General features: G+C 38.7%; 1 protein-coding gene and 1 long non-coding RNA gene across 17 annotated transcripts in view; one reads left to right on the top strand and one right to left on the bottom strand.

Moving 5' to 3' along the window:
• The window catches only part of LOC308194475, a 112800-nt gene extending 99349 nt beyond the window's left edge, over window positions 1–13451 (top strand). For all 16 annotated transcript variants that reach the window (XR_013950546.1, XR_013950547.1, XR_013950548.1 and 13 more), the window contains one exon: window positions 5211–13451. This is a non-coding gene — a long non-coding RNA (uncharacterized lncRNA). The remainder of the gene's footprint in view (window positions 1–5210) is intronic.
• The window catches only part of VEGFC (vascular endothelial growth factor C), an 81694-nt gene that overhangs the window by 22063 nt on the left and 45954 nt on the right, over window positions 1–13677 (bottom strand). Inside the window, 2 exon segments of the mRNA XM_080590474.1 lie at window positions 3692–3882; window positions 5204–5417. Of these exon segments, the coding sequence (XP_080446600.1) occupies window positions 3692–3882; window positions 5204–5417 (405 nt within the window).

Raw genomic sequence — 13677 nt, 5'->3', positions numbered from 1 at the left:
AGGCCAACAAGGCAAGCATCCTGGTGGGGGTCTGTTATAGGCCGCCAAACCAGGATGAGGAGACTGATGAGGAGTTCTACAGGCAGCTGGCAGAAGCCGCGAAATCGTCAGCGCTTGTTCTTGTGGGGGACTTCAACTTCCCAGACATATCCTGGAAGCACAACACAGCCCAGGAGAAAGCAGTCTAGGAGGTTTCTGGAGAGCGTGGAAGATAGCTTCCTGATGCAGCTGGTTAGAGAGCCTACCAGGGGAGGTGCCCCGCTAGACCTTCTGTTCACGAACAGTGACGGACTGGTGGGAGATGTGGTGGTCGGGAGCTGTCTTGGGCAGAGTGACCACGAAATGGTTCAGTTCTCTATTCTTGGCGAAGTCAGGAAGGGGACCAGTAAAACCGCTGTCTTGGACTTCCGGAGGGCTGACTTTGAGCTGTTCAGGACACTGGTTGGCAGAGTCCCTTGGGAGGAGGTTCTGAAGGGCAAAGGAGTCCAGGAAGGCTGGGCACTCCTCAAGAAGGAAATCTTAACGGCTCAGGAGCGGTCTGTCCCCACATGCCCAAAGACGAGCTGACGCGGAACTAGACCGGCCTGGCTGAGCAGAGAGTTGTGGCTTGAGCTTAGGAGAAAAAGGAGGGTTTATAATCTTTGGAAAAGAGGGCAGGCTACTCAGGAGGACTATAAGGATATTGTGCAGGGACAAAATTATAGAAAGGCCAAAGCTCATCTGGAACTCAATCTGGCTACTGCCGTTAAAGATAACAAAAAACGTTTTTACAAATACATCAACGCAAAAAGGAGGACTAAGGAGAATCTCCATCCTTTACTGGATGCGGGGGGAAACTTAGTTACAAAAGATGAGGAAAAGGCTGAGGTGCTCAATGCTTTCTTTGCCTCAGTCTTTAGCGGCAAGACCGGTTGTTCTCTGGATACCTGGTACCCTGAGCTGGTGGAAGGGGATGGGGAGCAGGATGTGGCCCTCGCTATCCATGAGGAAATGGTTGGCGACCTGCTACGACACTTGGATGTACACAAGTCGATGGGGCCGGATGGGATGCACCCGAGGGTACTGAGCGAACTGGCAGAGGAGCTGGCCAAGCTGCTTTCCGTTATTTATCGGCAGTCCTGGCTATCAGGGGAGGTTCCAGTCGACTGGCGGCTAGCAAACGTGACGCCCATCTACAAGAAGGGCCGGAGGGTAGACCCAAGGAACTATAGGCCTGTTAGTTTGACCTCAGTGCCAGGGAAGCTCATGGAGCAGATTATCTTGAGTGTCATCACACGGCACTTGCAGGGCAACCAGGCGATCAGGCCCAGTCAGCATGGGTTTATGAAAGGTAGGTCCTGCTTGACGAACCTGATCTCCTTCTATGACCAAGTGACGCGCTTGGTGGATGAGGGGAAGGCTGTGGATGTGGTCTACCTTGACTTCAGTAAGGCTTTTGACACCGTTTCCCACAACATTCTCCTCGAGAAACTGGCTGCTCGTGGCTTGGACTGGCGTACGCTTTGTTGGGTTAAAAACTGGCTGGATGGCTGGGCCCAAAGAGTTGTGGTGAATGGAGCCAAATCCAGTTGGAGGCTGGTCACTAGTGGAGTCCCCCAGGGCTCAGTGCTGGGGCCGGTCCTCTTTAATATCTTTATCGATGACCTGGATGAGGGGATTGAGTGCACCCTCAGTAAGTTTGCAGATGACACCAAATTAGGTGCGTGTGTCGATCTGCTCAAGGGTAGGAAGGCTCTGCAGGAGGATCTGGATAGGCTGGACCGATGGGCTGAGGTCAACTGCATGAAGTTCAACAAGGCCAAGTACTGGGTTCTGCATCTGCGGCATAACAACCCCAAGCAGCGCTACAGCCTGGGAGATGAGTGGCTGGAAAGCTGCCTGGCAGAGAAGGACCTGGGAGTACTGGTTGATAGTCGGCTGAATATGAGCCAGCAGTGTGCTCAAGTGGCCAAGAAGGCCAACAGCATCCTGGCTTGCATAAGAAGCAGTGTGGCCAGCAGGTCTAAGGAGGTGATTGTCCCCCTGTACTCGGCTCTGGTAAGGCCGCACCTTGAGTACTGTGTTCAGTTTTGGGCCCCTCGCTACAAGAAGGGCATGGAGGTGCTCGAGAGAGTCCAGAGAAGGGCAACGAAGCTGGTGAGGGGTCTGGAGAACAAGTCTTACGAGGAGCGGTTGAGGGAGCTGGGGTTGTTTAGCCTGGAGAAGAGGAGGCTCAGGGGAGACCTCATCGCTCTCTATAGGTACCTTAAAGGAGGCTGTAGAGAGGTGGGGGTTGGTTTATTCTCCCACGTGCCTGGTGACAGGACGAGGGGGAATGGGCTAAAGTTGCGCCAGGGGAGGTTTAGGTTGGATATTAGGAAGAACTTCTTTACTGAAAGGGTTGTTAGGCATTGGAATGGGCTGCCCAGGGAGGTGGTTGAGTCGCCATCCCTGGAGGTCTTTAAAAGACGTTTAGATGTAGCCCTTAGTGATATGGTTTAGTGGAGGACTTGTTAGTGTTAGGGCAGAGGCTGGACTAGATGATCTTGGAGGTCTCTTCCAACCTAGACGATTCTGTGATTCTGTGGAATATCTATGGAGCTGAATGGTATCAGTGTTGTAGTTTTCCTTGTTTAAGCTATTTGAGTTGCATTATCCCTGTGCTGTGTGACTGTCTAGCACTAGTTCACAATTAGGATTAAAAATTTTTGGTAGAATACACCATTTCACATAGACAGGTTTGGTGAGAAATGAAGACAGAAGATGTATTTAAAAAAAAAAGTTTGTTTTTGTTTTCTTCACTTTTCCTAATCTTCTCTCAAGAAGGCTCAGAGCAATAAGAATTATCATGACAAGGGAATGATATTTCCATGGGTTACCATTTAATCATTGTCTACGCAGTTACATATCATTCTTATATATACATACAGATGTCTTCAGCTAGAAGAATCTAGTTGAAAAAGGAAGCTAGATTTACTCTAAAATTAGTTTTCTTCAAAGCATTAGAAAGAAGAGTTAAAAAAAAAGCCCACAACCAACAAAAAACACCAAATATTGTAACAAGAGCAAAATACCCTAGCAAACATTTTGAAGCGTGACCATTTTTACACAAATTTTGTAGAAAACAGTTTTAAGAAGATGTAATAATTGTTATAGTTACCTAAAATAGAATAATGCATGTATATTTTTCCTTTAACGGAAGCTCACAGGCTCAACGCACAATCCCTGCACACTCTTACCTGTTCACTAGCCTTGACCTAGTCCTGAAGAATAAAAACTGGACATATACCTGAGGAAGTTGCATGAAAACACAACAAAAAGCTGCTTTACACTAGTATCTCTTAATATGCCAAGGTTCAGCTCCTAAAAGGCTCTCTTTGCAATGTGAATCCTGTCTGCACGTGTCCTAATACAGTCTTCACTAATAAAATTACAGGCTAAATACAGCATGCAAACAGAATAAAATTAAGTTTAATAGAAAATGTCATAACAAAACTGGACATCATAATCTTTTTTTTTTTTTTTTAAACCAAATATATTTGGGGAAAGAGTGTGTTAAGTATTTTCTTCATGGCAGTAGTATCTTCAGCTGTTTTTCCTATGTATTCTAAAATTTATTTTTTTCTTTCCCCATAGTGGCAATAAATAGATTTTAAGTATGCATGACCAATTTGCAAGGAGCACTTGGATTGTAATAAGAGTGAGAACTTACTGTCTTGCTGATGTAATTTGTGCTGATATTCATGCACTGGAGTCCTTCACTATTGCAGCAACCTCCACATCTGTAGATGGATACACATGGGGGCTTAAAGAAGGTGTTTGTAGTTGCTCCAAACTCTTTTCCCACATCTACGCACACTTCACGTGGCATGCACTGAGTTTTTCTCCATTCAGTATCAATACCTGCCAAAATACAGGGAATTTCATATGTTATAAAGCAGCTGCTTAAAAACAGTACTCTTCTGCAGTAAATAAGTAGCATTTTTTTTTATTTATGGTTAGAAACAGAATATGCATTGCAAGAGTCCCACCCACCCTTTATTCAATGAAATACACATTGTTCAGTGTTAACTTCTAGCTAATTTTCTCTTCAAAGGCATGTGCCATGGAGCAGAGGCATATTTACAATGGAGCTGTAGATGCTGAAGCTGCATGGGTTCCTTCTTTGCTTGGGTTAAGTCCCACTGTAAGCGATGTCTAGAGAAGTACTGCACATTTCTGAAAATTAACTTTTAATGGTCCCAACACTGTACTTCATTTGGATCATACTATACATTAAAAACAATAAATTTGCTGTCTCCACATTTAACATGAAATTAATTTGAATACATTCACTTTGTTAACTACAAGAGTGTAATTTAAAGCAAAAGGCTATTATTTAGCTATCATGCACACCACGTGATTTAACCTGAATGGTGGTATATACATTTAAATCATCCACACAAATTTCAGCCAATATTTCACATAGTGTTATACAGCCTTTGCCAAATGCAGAGTTACACTAAACAGCCATGAGACTTGCAGTTGTACAGGCCCTTTATTCTCTGATGGAGCCAGTTTTTGGTAGGCAACTCAGAGAAAATGGGCTCCATTAAGGTACGTGGTTTCCAATATCATGTCAGAAATTACTGCTATAAATCCTGTGTTCCTCTGCCTGTAAGCACTTGCTAAATTGTAAGCTTCAGGTCACGTAAAATATTAAGGGGGTACTGACATATTTGTTTGAAAGCTGTTTTTTTCTTGTTTGAATATAAGTCAACTGCCCTCTTGTAAAAGGAAAAAGTTACAAGTGGATAGTTTGGCCTCCTACAGCAATAACACATAAGAAAAGAAAACATTATCAGCCATGACTTAATTGTAGAAAATGAGCAGAATCAGTTACTGAATTGAACTATTAGTGCCTTCTTTGCTTTTTACAAATTTTTAATAGCCTCTACAAATCAGTATTCCTTATACCTTAAGAGAAACAATTTCCTACATTTACTGAGCTGAGAAAGCAGTCTATAGCTTTCTGAGAATGGATATACATAACAAAAGTACTTCTGTGGAGCAATTCATTTCACTACGGAAAGTTGACGATGAAGGATTTTTTTATAACCATTACATCAAACCAAACTGCTGAGAGTGGTTTACTAATGATGCTGAGCTTTTAACATATTTTTCATGTAACTGACAAGTCTTCAGATTTTATGATGTTATAACCTATTTTATAACTTGTACTTACTTTTCAGGATCTCTGCGTTATAGTGTGCTGCAGCAAATTTCAGTGAATCATCTGATCTCGTGTCAAAGCTAGAGTATTCCCTGTTGTGTTGCCAGCCTCCTTTCCTCAACTGACATTTGAACATTTTCCAGTATTCGGGGTAAAGTACTGTCATGAGTTCATCCACACTGGACACAGATCGCAACTGTTCTTCCAGGTCTTTGCTTGCATGAGCCTGTCAAAGTAACATGTAAGATTAATTACTTTCTCTGTTACACAAGGTTTGCTGGAAACTAGCCTGAAAAACAACTCATGTATTGTAAAGTTTTGCTCAAAGGGGTCCTCATTACAAAACCTACTTTTGTCAATGTCAACATAACACTATATTGACATATACTGAAATGTTTTGCTTGTGACAGTAATTCTTTATCACGTAGTTCAAAACACCTGTGTGAGAAAGAAGCTGTAGAATTATGCCTATCCAAGTACAATTTGCAGATTAAAACAAAACAAAACAAAGCATTTTTTTCCTGGAAACAAAAGTTTTCATAATACAATTTGGAATGCTTAAATCCAAAAATATTGATATGATGCTCACATTATTTAACATTATTTTTTCATTTTCCAAAAGTCCAGGAAAATTAAAACATCCAGAAATACAAAAAGGGTGAAAGTTAAATTAGAAAAATAAGAAAATAATGTGATTTTGTATCCTTTTATGGAAAACCCTAGTGAGAAAATTCTCATTATAAAGGATTAATCCTTAAATTTGTATGAGTCAAGGATTTTGATACCTTTAAGAATCTGAACTGCATACTTCCTTACTAGTAAGACTTTCAACTGAAACTCTTCAGGACTAAGGACAAGGCATAACACCTTAAAACTAAAAAAATAGTAGAATTAGATTAGATATTACAAATAATTTCTTTACTATGGGGGTGGTGAGGCACTGGAACAGGTTGCCGAGAGAAGCCTCATTCCTGGAGGTATTCAAGGCCAGGCTGGATGGGGCTTTGGGCAACCTGATCTAGTGGGAGGTGTCCCTGCCCATGGCAGGGGTCTTAGAGGTAGGTGATCCTTAAGGTCCTTTCCAACCCAAACCCTTCTATGATTCTATGAGTACTATGCTTGATAACATATTTTCAGAGAAGCCTCAAATCTGGTAATCTCAGTTTCTTTGCTGGCTTTTACACAAACTCATTGCAATGGCATTTTCTTAAAAGACTGTGACTAGGATTTACATTTTAATTTCTCATTTACTCAAGATTCCTAGAAAATTCCTCTATCCCCTTAGCTGAAACAATATCAAGGGACAGCTGTGATTCCTTGCCCACCCTCTCACCCACAGATTGCTGAATTCCTCAAGGGAAGAGAAGCAGAAAATATTAAAGAACCCTTTAGCCGCCTTCTCAGCTTACATTGCCCTTAGATGGCAGTATGAGACATGAAATATAGAGGTATGCTTAGTAAAGTGTTTAGCTGTACATTTTGTGTATACTACTACAAAAATTGTTTTGTTGGTCTAAGAAACACAATGTAAATAAAATGTACGTCTAAAACCAGAAACATAAAACTATAGAAATTGAAATTCAAGATTCCTTATCAAACTCCACTATTAAGAAATTTTCTCAATTCAGTGATTCAGTTCTTCAGTGATGAATTGCCCAATTAGCTTTCATTAGCTAACAAGTAATGCTCCCAAGTAAAGCAACCAGTTCTGAACTAGCTCACACAAACCAAAACTACCAAACTACTACTCACAAACAACTAGAAAAGTACAAAATGGCACACAGTGTAGCATCTACTTTCTTACCAGGTACCAAATCCAGGAGAAATGCCTCAGTAAGACAGGCTCACAGAACTCACTTCCATAACCACAGAAGCCGGAACTAAAGCAGACTACAAAATCATTTCATATGTCAAAGTATTGCAGGTTAAATAAAATAAAAAAATAAATTAATAAATCACTAAAGCCCTGCTAACCTCAATGCCATGACAGACTACTTTGTCCTCAGCGATTTTCACAATCAAGCTATCAGTCTCAGAAACACACATTCAGGACTTCACCTCTTTCCTTGCCTCCCTAGGAAGGGCCTTCTTTGGCCCAAGCCATGCAGCAAGCAGTATCTTGGGCATTGTCTTCAACGTAGTTGGCAACACAGAGCATCTTGTGCTCCCATCACTCCTGCTCTCCTTGCAGGACACCACACAGGTTCTCAATCCATGGGCCACAGGCAAAAATCCAATCTTAAGAAACAACTACTTCAGCCACTGTCTGCTTGCTTTCATCTCTCTAAAGACATGAGTCTGGAGCACCTCTCCTATACAGAAAGGCTGAGAGAGCTGGGGATGTTCAGCCTGAATAAGAGAAGGCTCCAGAAAGACCTCATTGCAGCCTTTCAATACTTAACACGGGCTTATAAAAAAGATGGAGAGCAACTTTTTGCTTGGGCAGACAATGACAGGACAAGGGTGTCCTGTCACTCTGAGGGTGGTGAGGTACTGGCACAGGTTGCCCAGAGAAGCTATGGATGCCCTGTCCCTGGAGGTATTCAAGGCCCGGTTGGATGGGGCCCTTAGCAACCAGATCTAATGGGAGGTGTGCCTTCCCGTAGCAGGGGCATTGGAACTGGATGATCTCTAAGGGCCCTTCCAACCCATGCCATTCTATGATTCCATGAAAAGAGAACGGTTTTTGAGTAGCCTCATTCCTGTCAGGTAGCTTCCCACGCATTCTGCAGCACATGCCCCTTGAGTAACCAGAAACAAGTTGTTGAAACACTGTACTGTAGTAAGTGACATGTGATGGTAATATATGTGTCATGGGAGGTCACAGCATGGAGGCTCCTTATATATCTTGTCACAAGGCTGAATGCCAGTTCATTGCACAGAAGGCATAGAGATGGAAACTGTTAGTCATCTAGTAGCTGCATCCTAGCTGAAAATAGAGGTGACATGGAAGTAGAAAGGGAATTGGCACCTTCCACACTTTGATGACTTTCTAAAAACAATATGGGCCACTGGAGACAAAATGCTAACTAGTGCTGTTTCAGTTATTCAAGGTACAGGCCTAAATCATCAGAAAAGTAAGTACTGAAACTCAAAATGACTTAGTTGAAAAGACAACATGCTATGGAGCAGAAAAGAGGTATTTACTACAAATAATTTGTGCTGATGAAATTCTTTTTGGTGAGGAAATCAAGTCATATCTTTCCAGCTGGACAGCAAATTCAGTATACATGGGTTAAACACGTGTGAATAAAAGAAAGCATGAAGAAATAAGTGGCTTTAATAAAGTACTGAATGTAATTTAATGAAGTATTGTCTCCAAATGCATTTCTTCCTAAACGTTCCATGGGCCTCAGAGCTATGTGAAAGATAGAGAATAACAATCTGCCTACAAGATGGCCTACAATCTGGTGTGAATATATGGGTATGCATTTTATTTATTTATTTTTTACGTGAATCGTAATTATTGCATTGGAATTATTTTCTGCTGAGTTTTATAAAACCATTTGCTTGTAAAGATAACTTCAATTCAAACTTATGAATACTCTATAGAAAACCAGCTCATTGACTAGAAGGCTTTTGTTCTCTCTACTCTTCAGATTTAGCAAGAAAAGGAGAAGGAAAACCATGCATGTATACTAATTGTGGTATATACAGTGTTCTGGATTGTACATATATATGAATGTCATTTTTGAATATGTTTCCAATATTACCTTGACACACAGCTCAATGGTTTCTGTTTGGTGTATTCACTGCAAGTCTATGAAAGGCATGTATTTTTGAACTGTGTCAAATTACTCAGCTGTGTCAAACTGCTCAGAGGAACATAAGCGTAAGGAGCTTTTAGAGGGATTTATTTTTTGCATGACAGTCAAAATTTATTGTTGACATGAACATCAAGCTAAATGTTAAATTTTGGTTGATTAGAAGAGTGTGTGCTACATATAGCAAAAACACCAGATCATTAAGAACTGTTAAAAAGAGATTCTAATTATTTAAGAATTGAATGCAACTGCTTTTCTGAATGTAAGATTTGCCCGGCAACATTTCCTATTTTGTCCAAATTTTGGTTAATTTCATAAAACATGCTGACTCTATATACCTGTCTTTCATTCCAAATGATTTCCTCTTTCTTAAGTTATGAGTAGGCTTTTAGCATAAGACACACACAAAAAAATATTTTAAACCTCAAAATGCAATGGTAATCCAGGCTTCGATACTTATTTAGAATTTATGACAAGACACAAAGAAAGTAACAATACTAAAAGTGTTCTCCATAGGAGCTCTTATTTTTCATGTGAGATCATATTGGTGAATTTTAGAAATAAATATTACTTTATACACAGTTACTGTCAACAAGCTTGTTATTCCCCAATGTAATCTTAAATAAATAAATAAATAGAATACTAAAGAATAAAGAATACTAAACAATTACTCTATTGTCTAAAAGTAACACATCCTTAACAAGTGTTTTGGTAAGAGCAGTTCTAAAACTTTTAGGACCAAAGTATGCTTTCTTCTGAATGTCCACAGTCCATTGATTTTCATATGAAGCAGTTGCAGTGCACTCCACATGAAATCCTGGACCAACTGCTAAAAGTTTTACTGGAGAGCCATTCTGGGCTGTATGTCCTACACTGAGAAGGAAACTGGAAATCAGTGGCTAAAGAGGAAAGGAGTTTTCTCTGTCTCATGTTTTCTATTTCTTTGCTCTTTTTCAAGTCAGTTGAGGGCTTTTCATTTTTTTCCCCTTTTGTTTTTTAAGCAGAATCACTGACTTTAGAAGTCTTTATCTCCGCCCTTTCGTTGGTCTTTCTACTGTTTTTGTTTTGCCTTCTTTTTAAACATATTATCAATTTTGTCCTGCACGATCACCTAAAAATACCAGAAGTTATAATCTAGCAAAAGGCTTTGTCGAAACCTTTTACTCTACAAGGTGACAGACAATATTGAGAAAAATAACAATAATAAATAAATAAAAAATAAAAGAACACAGTAAAAACAAGCTTGCTTCATTCCACTTCTTCCACATTATTTACTAAGGAACAGGGGAACATGAGAAATAAATGTATTTCAAATAAAGTAATAAAGCTTGCTGACAAGATTTCTTTCATTAAAAAATATTTAACTTAGGAACGCTTTATTCTACCAAAATATGTTTTTCACAATGTGGATTTCCACTACATGGAATGTCCAGTTTTTCATAAAATTATAGCTAACAAAAGGAGAGGCAGGACACAAAGTAGACTCCATAACCATTAACAAAATCAGATCTATAATAGATTTTCCACGCATTACGTTGTCTTTCATGTCCCCAGTGTCTGCCTCTATTATTAATAACAAAGGTCAGAACACTTAATATTTGGCAGAATACATGACACATAATTGATGGTGCAATGTGCTATAATGGTAGTTTATGCATCTGTTCCAATAATAGTTGTCAGCTCACTACATTTTCAAGGATTTTGTTGACAAATCTTAATAAGAAAATTCTGCCTATAAACCCCTCCATTTTAATATGCTTATATACTGTATTTCCTGACTGACTGAAATGCGGTAAAAATCAAGTAGTTAAATTACAATGTTGAAACAGTGTGCAAGCAAATGGAAATATTGCAAAAGTATGTATAAACATTTCACTTGCATAATATTTTATTGCAGTCTTCATGTATTTCAGCACTATTTTTTGGAAGTCTATATGAGTGAAAAAAAAAAGAAAATACGTTAATTAGAGAAAATGTCTTAGCCATACTTAAGAATTAAAATAAACTTTTTGTTTGTTTGTTTGCCCTCTACAGTAGTGCCAGAATAGCCCTGATTTTGATCTCCTATGCACTGATTTGGTACTAGCAAAATTGAATGACTGTCCAGAATTGCAAACTTCAAAGTTCCTGTTGGATACAGTTACAAAACAGTGCTTTACTGAAATTAAATGTTAACACTGAGCACTTTTTTTTTTTTATTTCAGATTAAAGAAGTAGTAACACCAGTGCAGCTAATTTGAACTAAATCAGAACATCATAATAACAGCAAAGAGATCTCTCTGATCAAAAAGATCAGTCTCTGCTCCAAAAGAGCTTACAAAATGCATTGGACAAACATAGCAAATAAGAATGGAAGTATAAAATAAATAGAAAGTAGAAAATGAATAAAATGGTATGAACTACTTTACACTTTAAATTACTTTTATTCATTCTGGCATTTTAAATTCCAAGAATAACGCCAGGCAAAACAAACAAAAGTAAAATATGTAAAATGGATGGGGAAGGAAAAATAAATGAGTTTGAGGAGAAATGTGGAAGATGGACTTTGTTAAAAATAAACTAAAAATTACATTAGCTATGAGGACAACCTTAAAACTACATAAGTTTCACTCCTGTACCATAAATCACACATCTTATGTTGTTCAGAACATTTTTGGTGAGGATAAACTATTAGAAAATCATCCCAGGATTCCATTAGTATTCTTCTGTTTATGAGTACAAGCATTTAAGTGTACAAACATTTAGCGTACAATTTCCACATTGCGAGAAACCCCATTTTTATATGCATCAACATTTTTCAGTAAATATTTTATCTTAATATTCTTAGAAAAATGTTGAAAAATATTCTAAGATTGTATATTTGCACATAGGCATTTATGCTTCGTCCTTCAGTCAACATTTCAGTGCTCCTGTGGTTCTGAAACACACTTCTTGGCTTGTACTCATTCCTCAAGTACATGCATTCCTGAATGGTTCTCAACATTCCCTAATAAAACGGCAGTACTTTCATCCAATCAATGGTAATTACTTATGAAAATACCACTTTTTAATCTAAGTCTGATTTCCCCGGGAAGCAGAGAGAGAGAAAGATCATTCCCCTCTTTCTAGAGCAACTCCCCGCTCTGCTCAGTGGTTTCTTTAGAAGCTCGTCTTAGGTGGCCAATTCTCCCACGTTTCCATGAGCCTAGGCAATTAAGACACTATTGTAGGTGACATGGTATCTGATACAAGTAGAGATCATAATGCCACAGTGCTGTGAAAGAAATCTGTAAGACATAGACCTTTGTTTTTGAATATACATGATTGTGTTAGTAGACATGAGAAGAGAAAAGAAAAGGTATTAAACACCATTCCTGAAGGAATGGAAAGTAATTCTGAGAAAGAGGGTGGTAGCACCATAGACAGACGCTGAATATTTATGACCTTTTCTGAAGCAATTTCACAACTAGATTATAACAACAGAAAAGGTTTTGTTCCCATGCACTTCAGCCTGGTCTTTGAAAATTTGCCTTGTTCCACAGCAATAGCCTTCGACTTGTGGTTAGCAAAACCCTACTGGCTACTTCTAGGGATACACCAAGTAGTAATTACAAAATAAATTATGAAAATCATGCCTGTTTTCAATAGACTCGATTCACTATTCAGGAGCTTGCACTAGATGAGCATACAAATTAAAGGTCAAAGGCTGTACTGCAGTCATGGAAATTTGTGGGATAACCATTTGTTGTGTAAGTGCAGCTGCATCTAGATTCTTTAACTGATTGAAAGATTCATACCAGGGCTTCCACTAACATTACAAATAGATTGGGAATCAATAAGGATTTGGATTATTGCTGCTGAAAAGTTTACACCTGATTAAATCTTGGAGACATCAGGCAGCACATTCTGTAGCAGAAGAGATACACGCATTTTCTTGGTCATCTTCACATACAGTGATCAGTGGTGATAAATGGCAAGGATCACTGGGACTAGGTGCATGATCAGAAGAAAGGGGAACACATTTGAAAACTAAAAATAAAGGAAAACATTGTGATGACTGCTGCGTTATTAAGGTGGCTAACAGACAACACCATCTACCAGAAAGGAGACGGATAGCAAAACAAGAAGGCTTGGGTTCCCTGCAATGTAATCACTGCAGACTGTCAGTTTAAGTCATATATATGACTTTTATAACATATATATGACTTATATGAAGGAATATAATGTTCATTTTGAAGAATCAAGTCCAAATAAGCAATTTTAAATTAACATTAAGGGGGAAAGTGAAGCATTCAATTCTGAAGAATAAAGTACTTGGAAACTGAATAGAAACTGAACTTTGACTAAAAACTCTGGTTATAAGACCTTATTATCTTGGAAAATGGTAAAATGCCTGTTACAAGTATGTTTGTTGGGTGTTGTTTTTTGTTTTTTTTTTTTTTAATTTTCTTTTATTTTTTGAATATGGCTGTTTTAAATGCCCTGCAACCTTTTGTCTTCCTTCCAACAGTCAGACATATCTCATTAAAATCAGTACACAAGAATAAACTACCATGACTTTATAACAAGATTGTTTATTTTCAGTCTTTAGTGAGCTTTCATTGGTATTATCATGACTTTTATTAGCAACTGCCATTAGCTTTGTCAGTAAAAGCAAACAAATATAGAGATGGTTTTTGAAGAAAACTATTAACATTGTAACACTGCAGTTATCTGTCATCACTTCGGCAGATGTAATACTGG

Source organism: Anser brachyrhynchus, assembly GCF_964034855.1.
Source record: "Anser brachyrhynchus genome assembly, chromosome: 4".
Lineage (NCBI taxonomy): Eukaryota > Metazoa > Chordata > Aves > Anseriformes > Anatidae > Anser > Anser brachyrhynchus.
The sequence above is the reverse complement of the archived record's forward strand: the minus strand, read 5'-3'. Positions and strand labels throughout refer to the sequence as shown.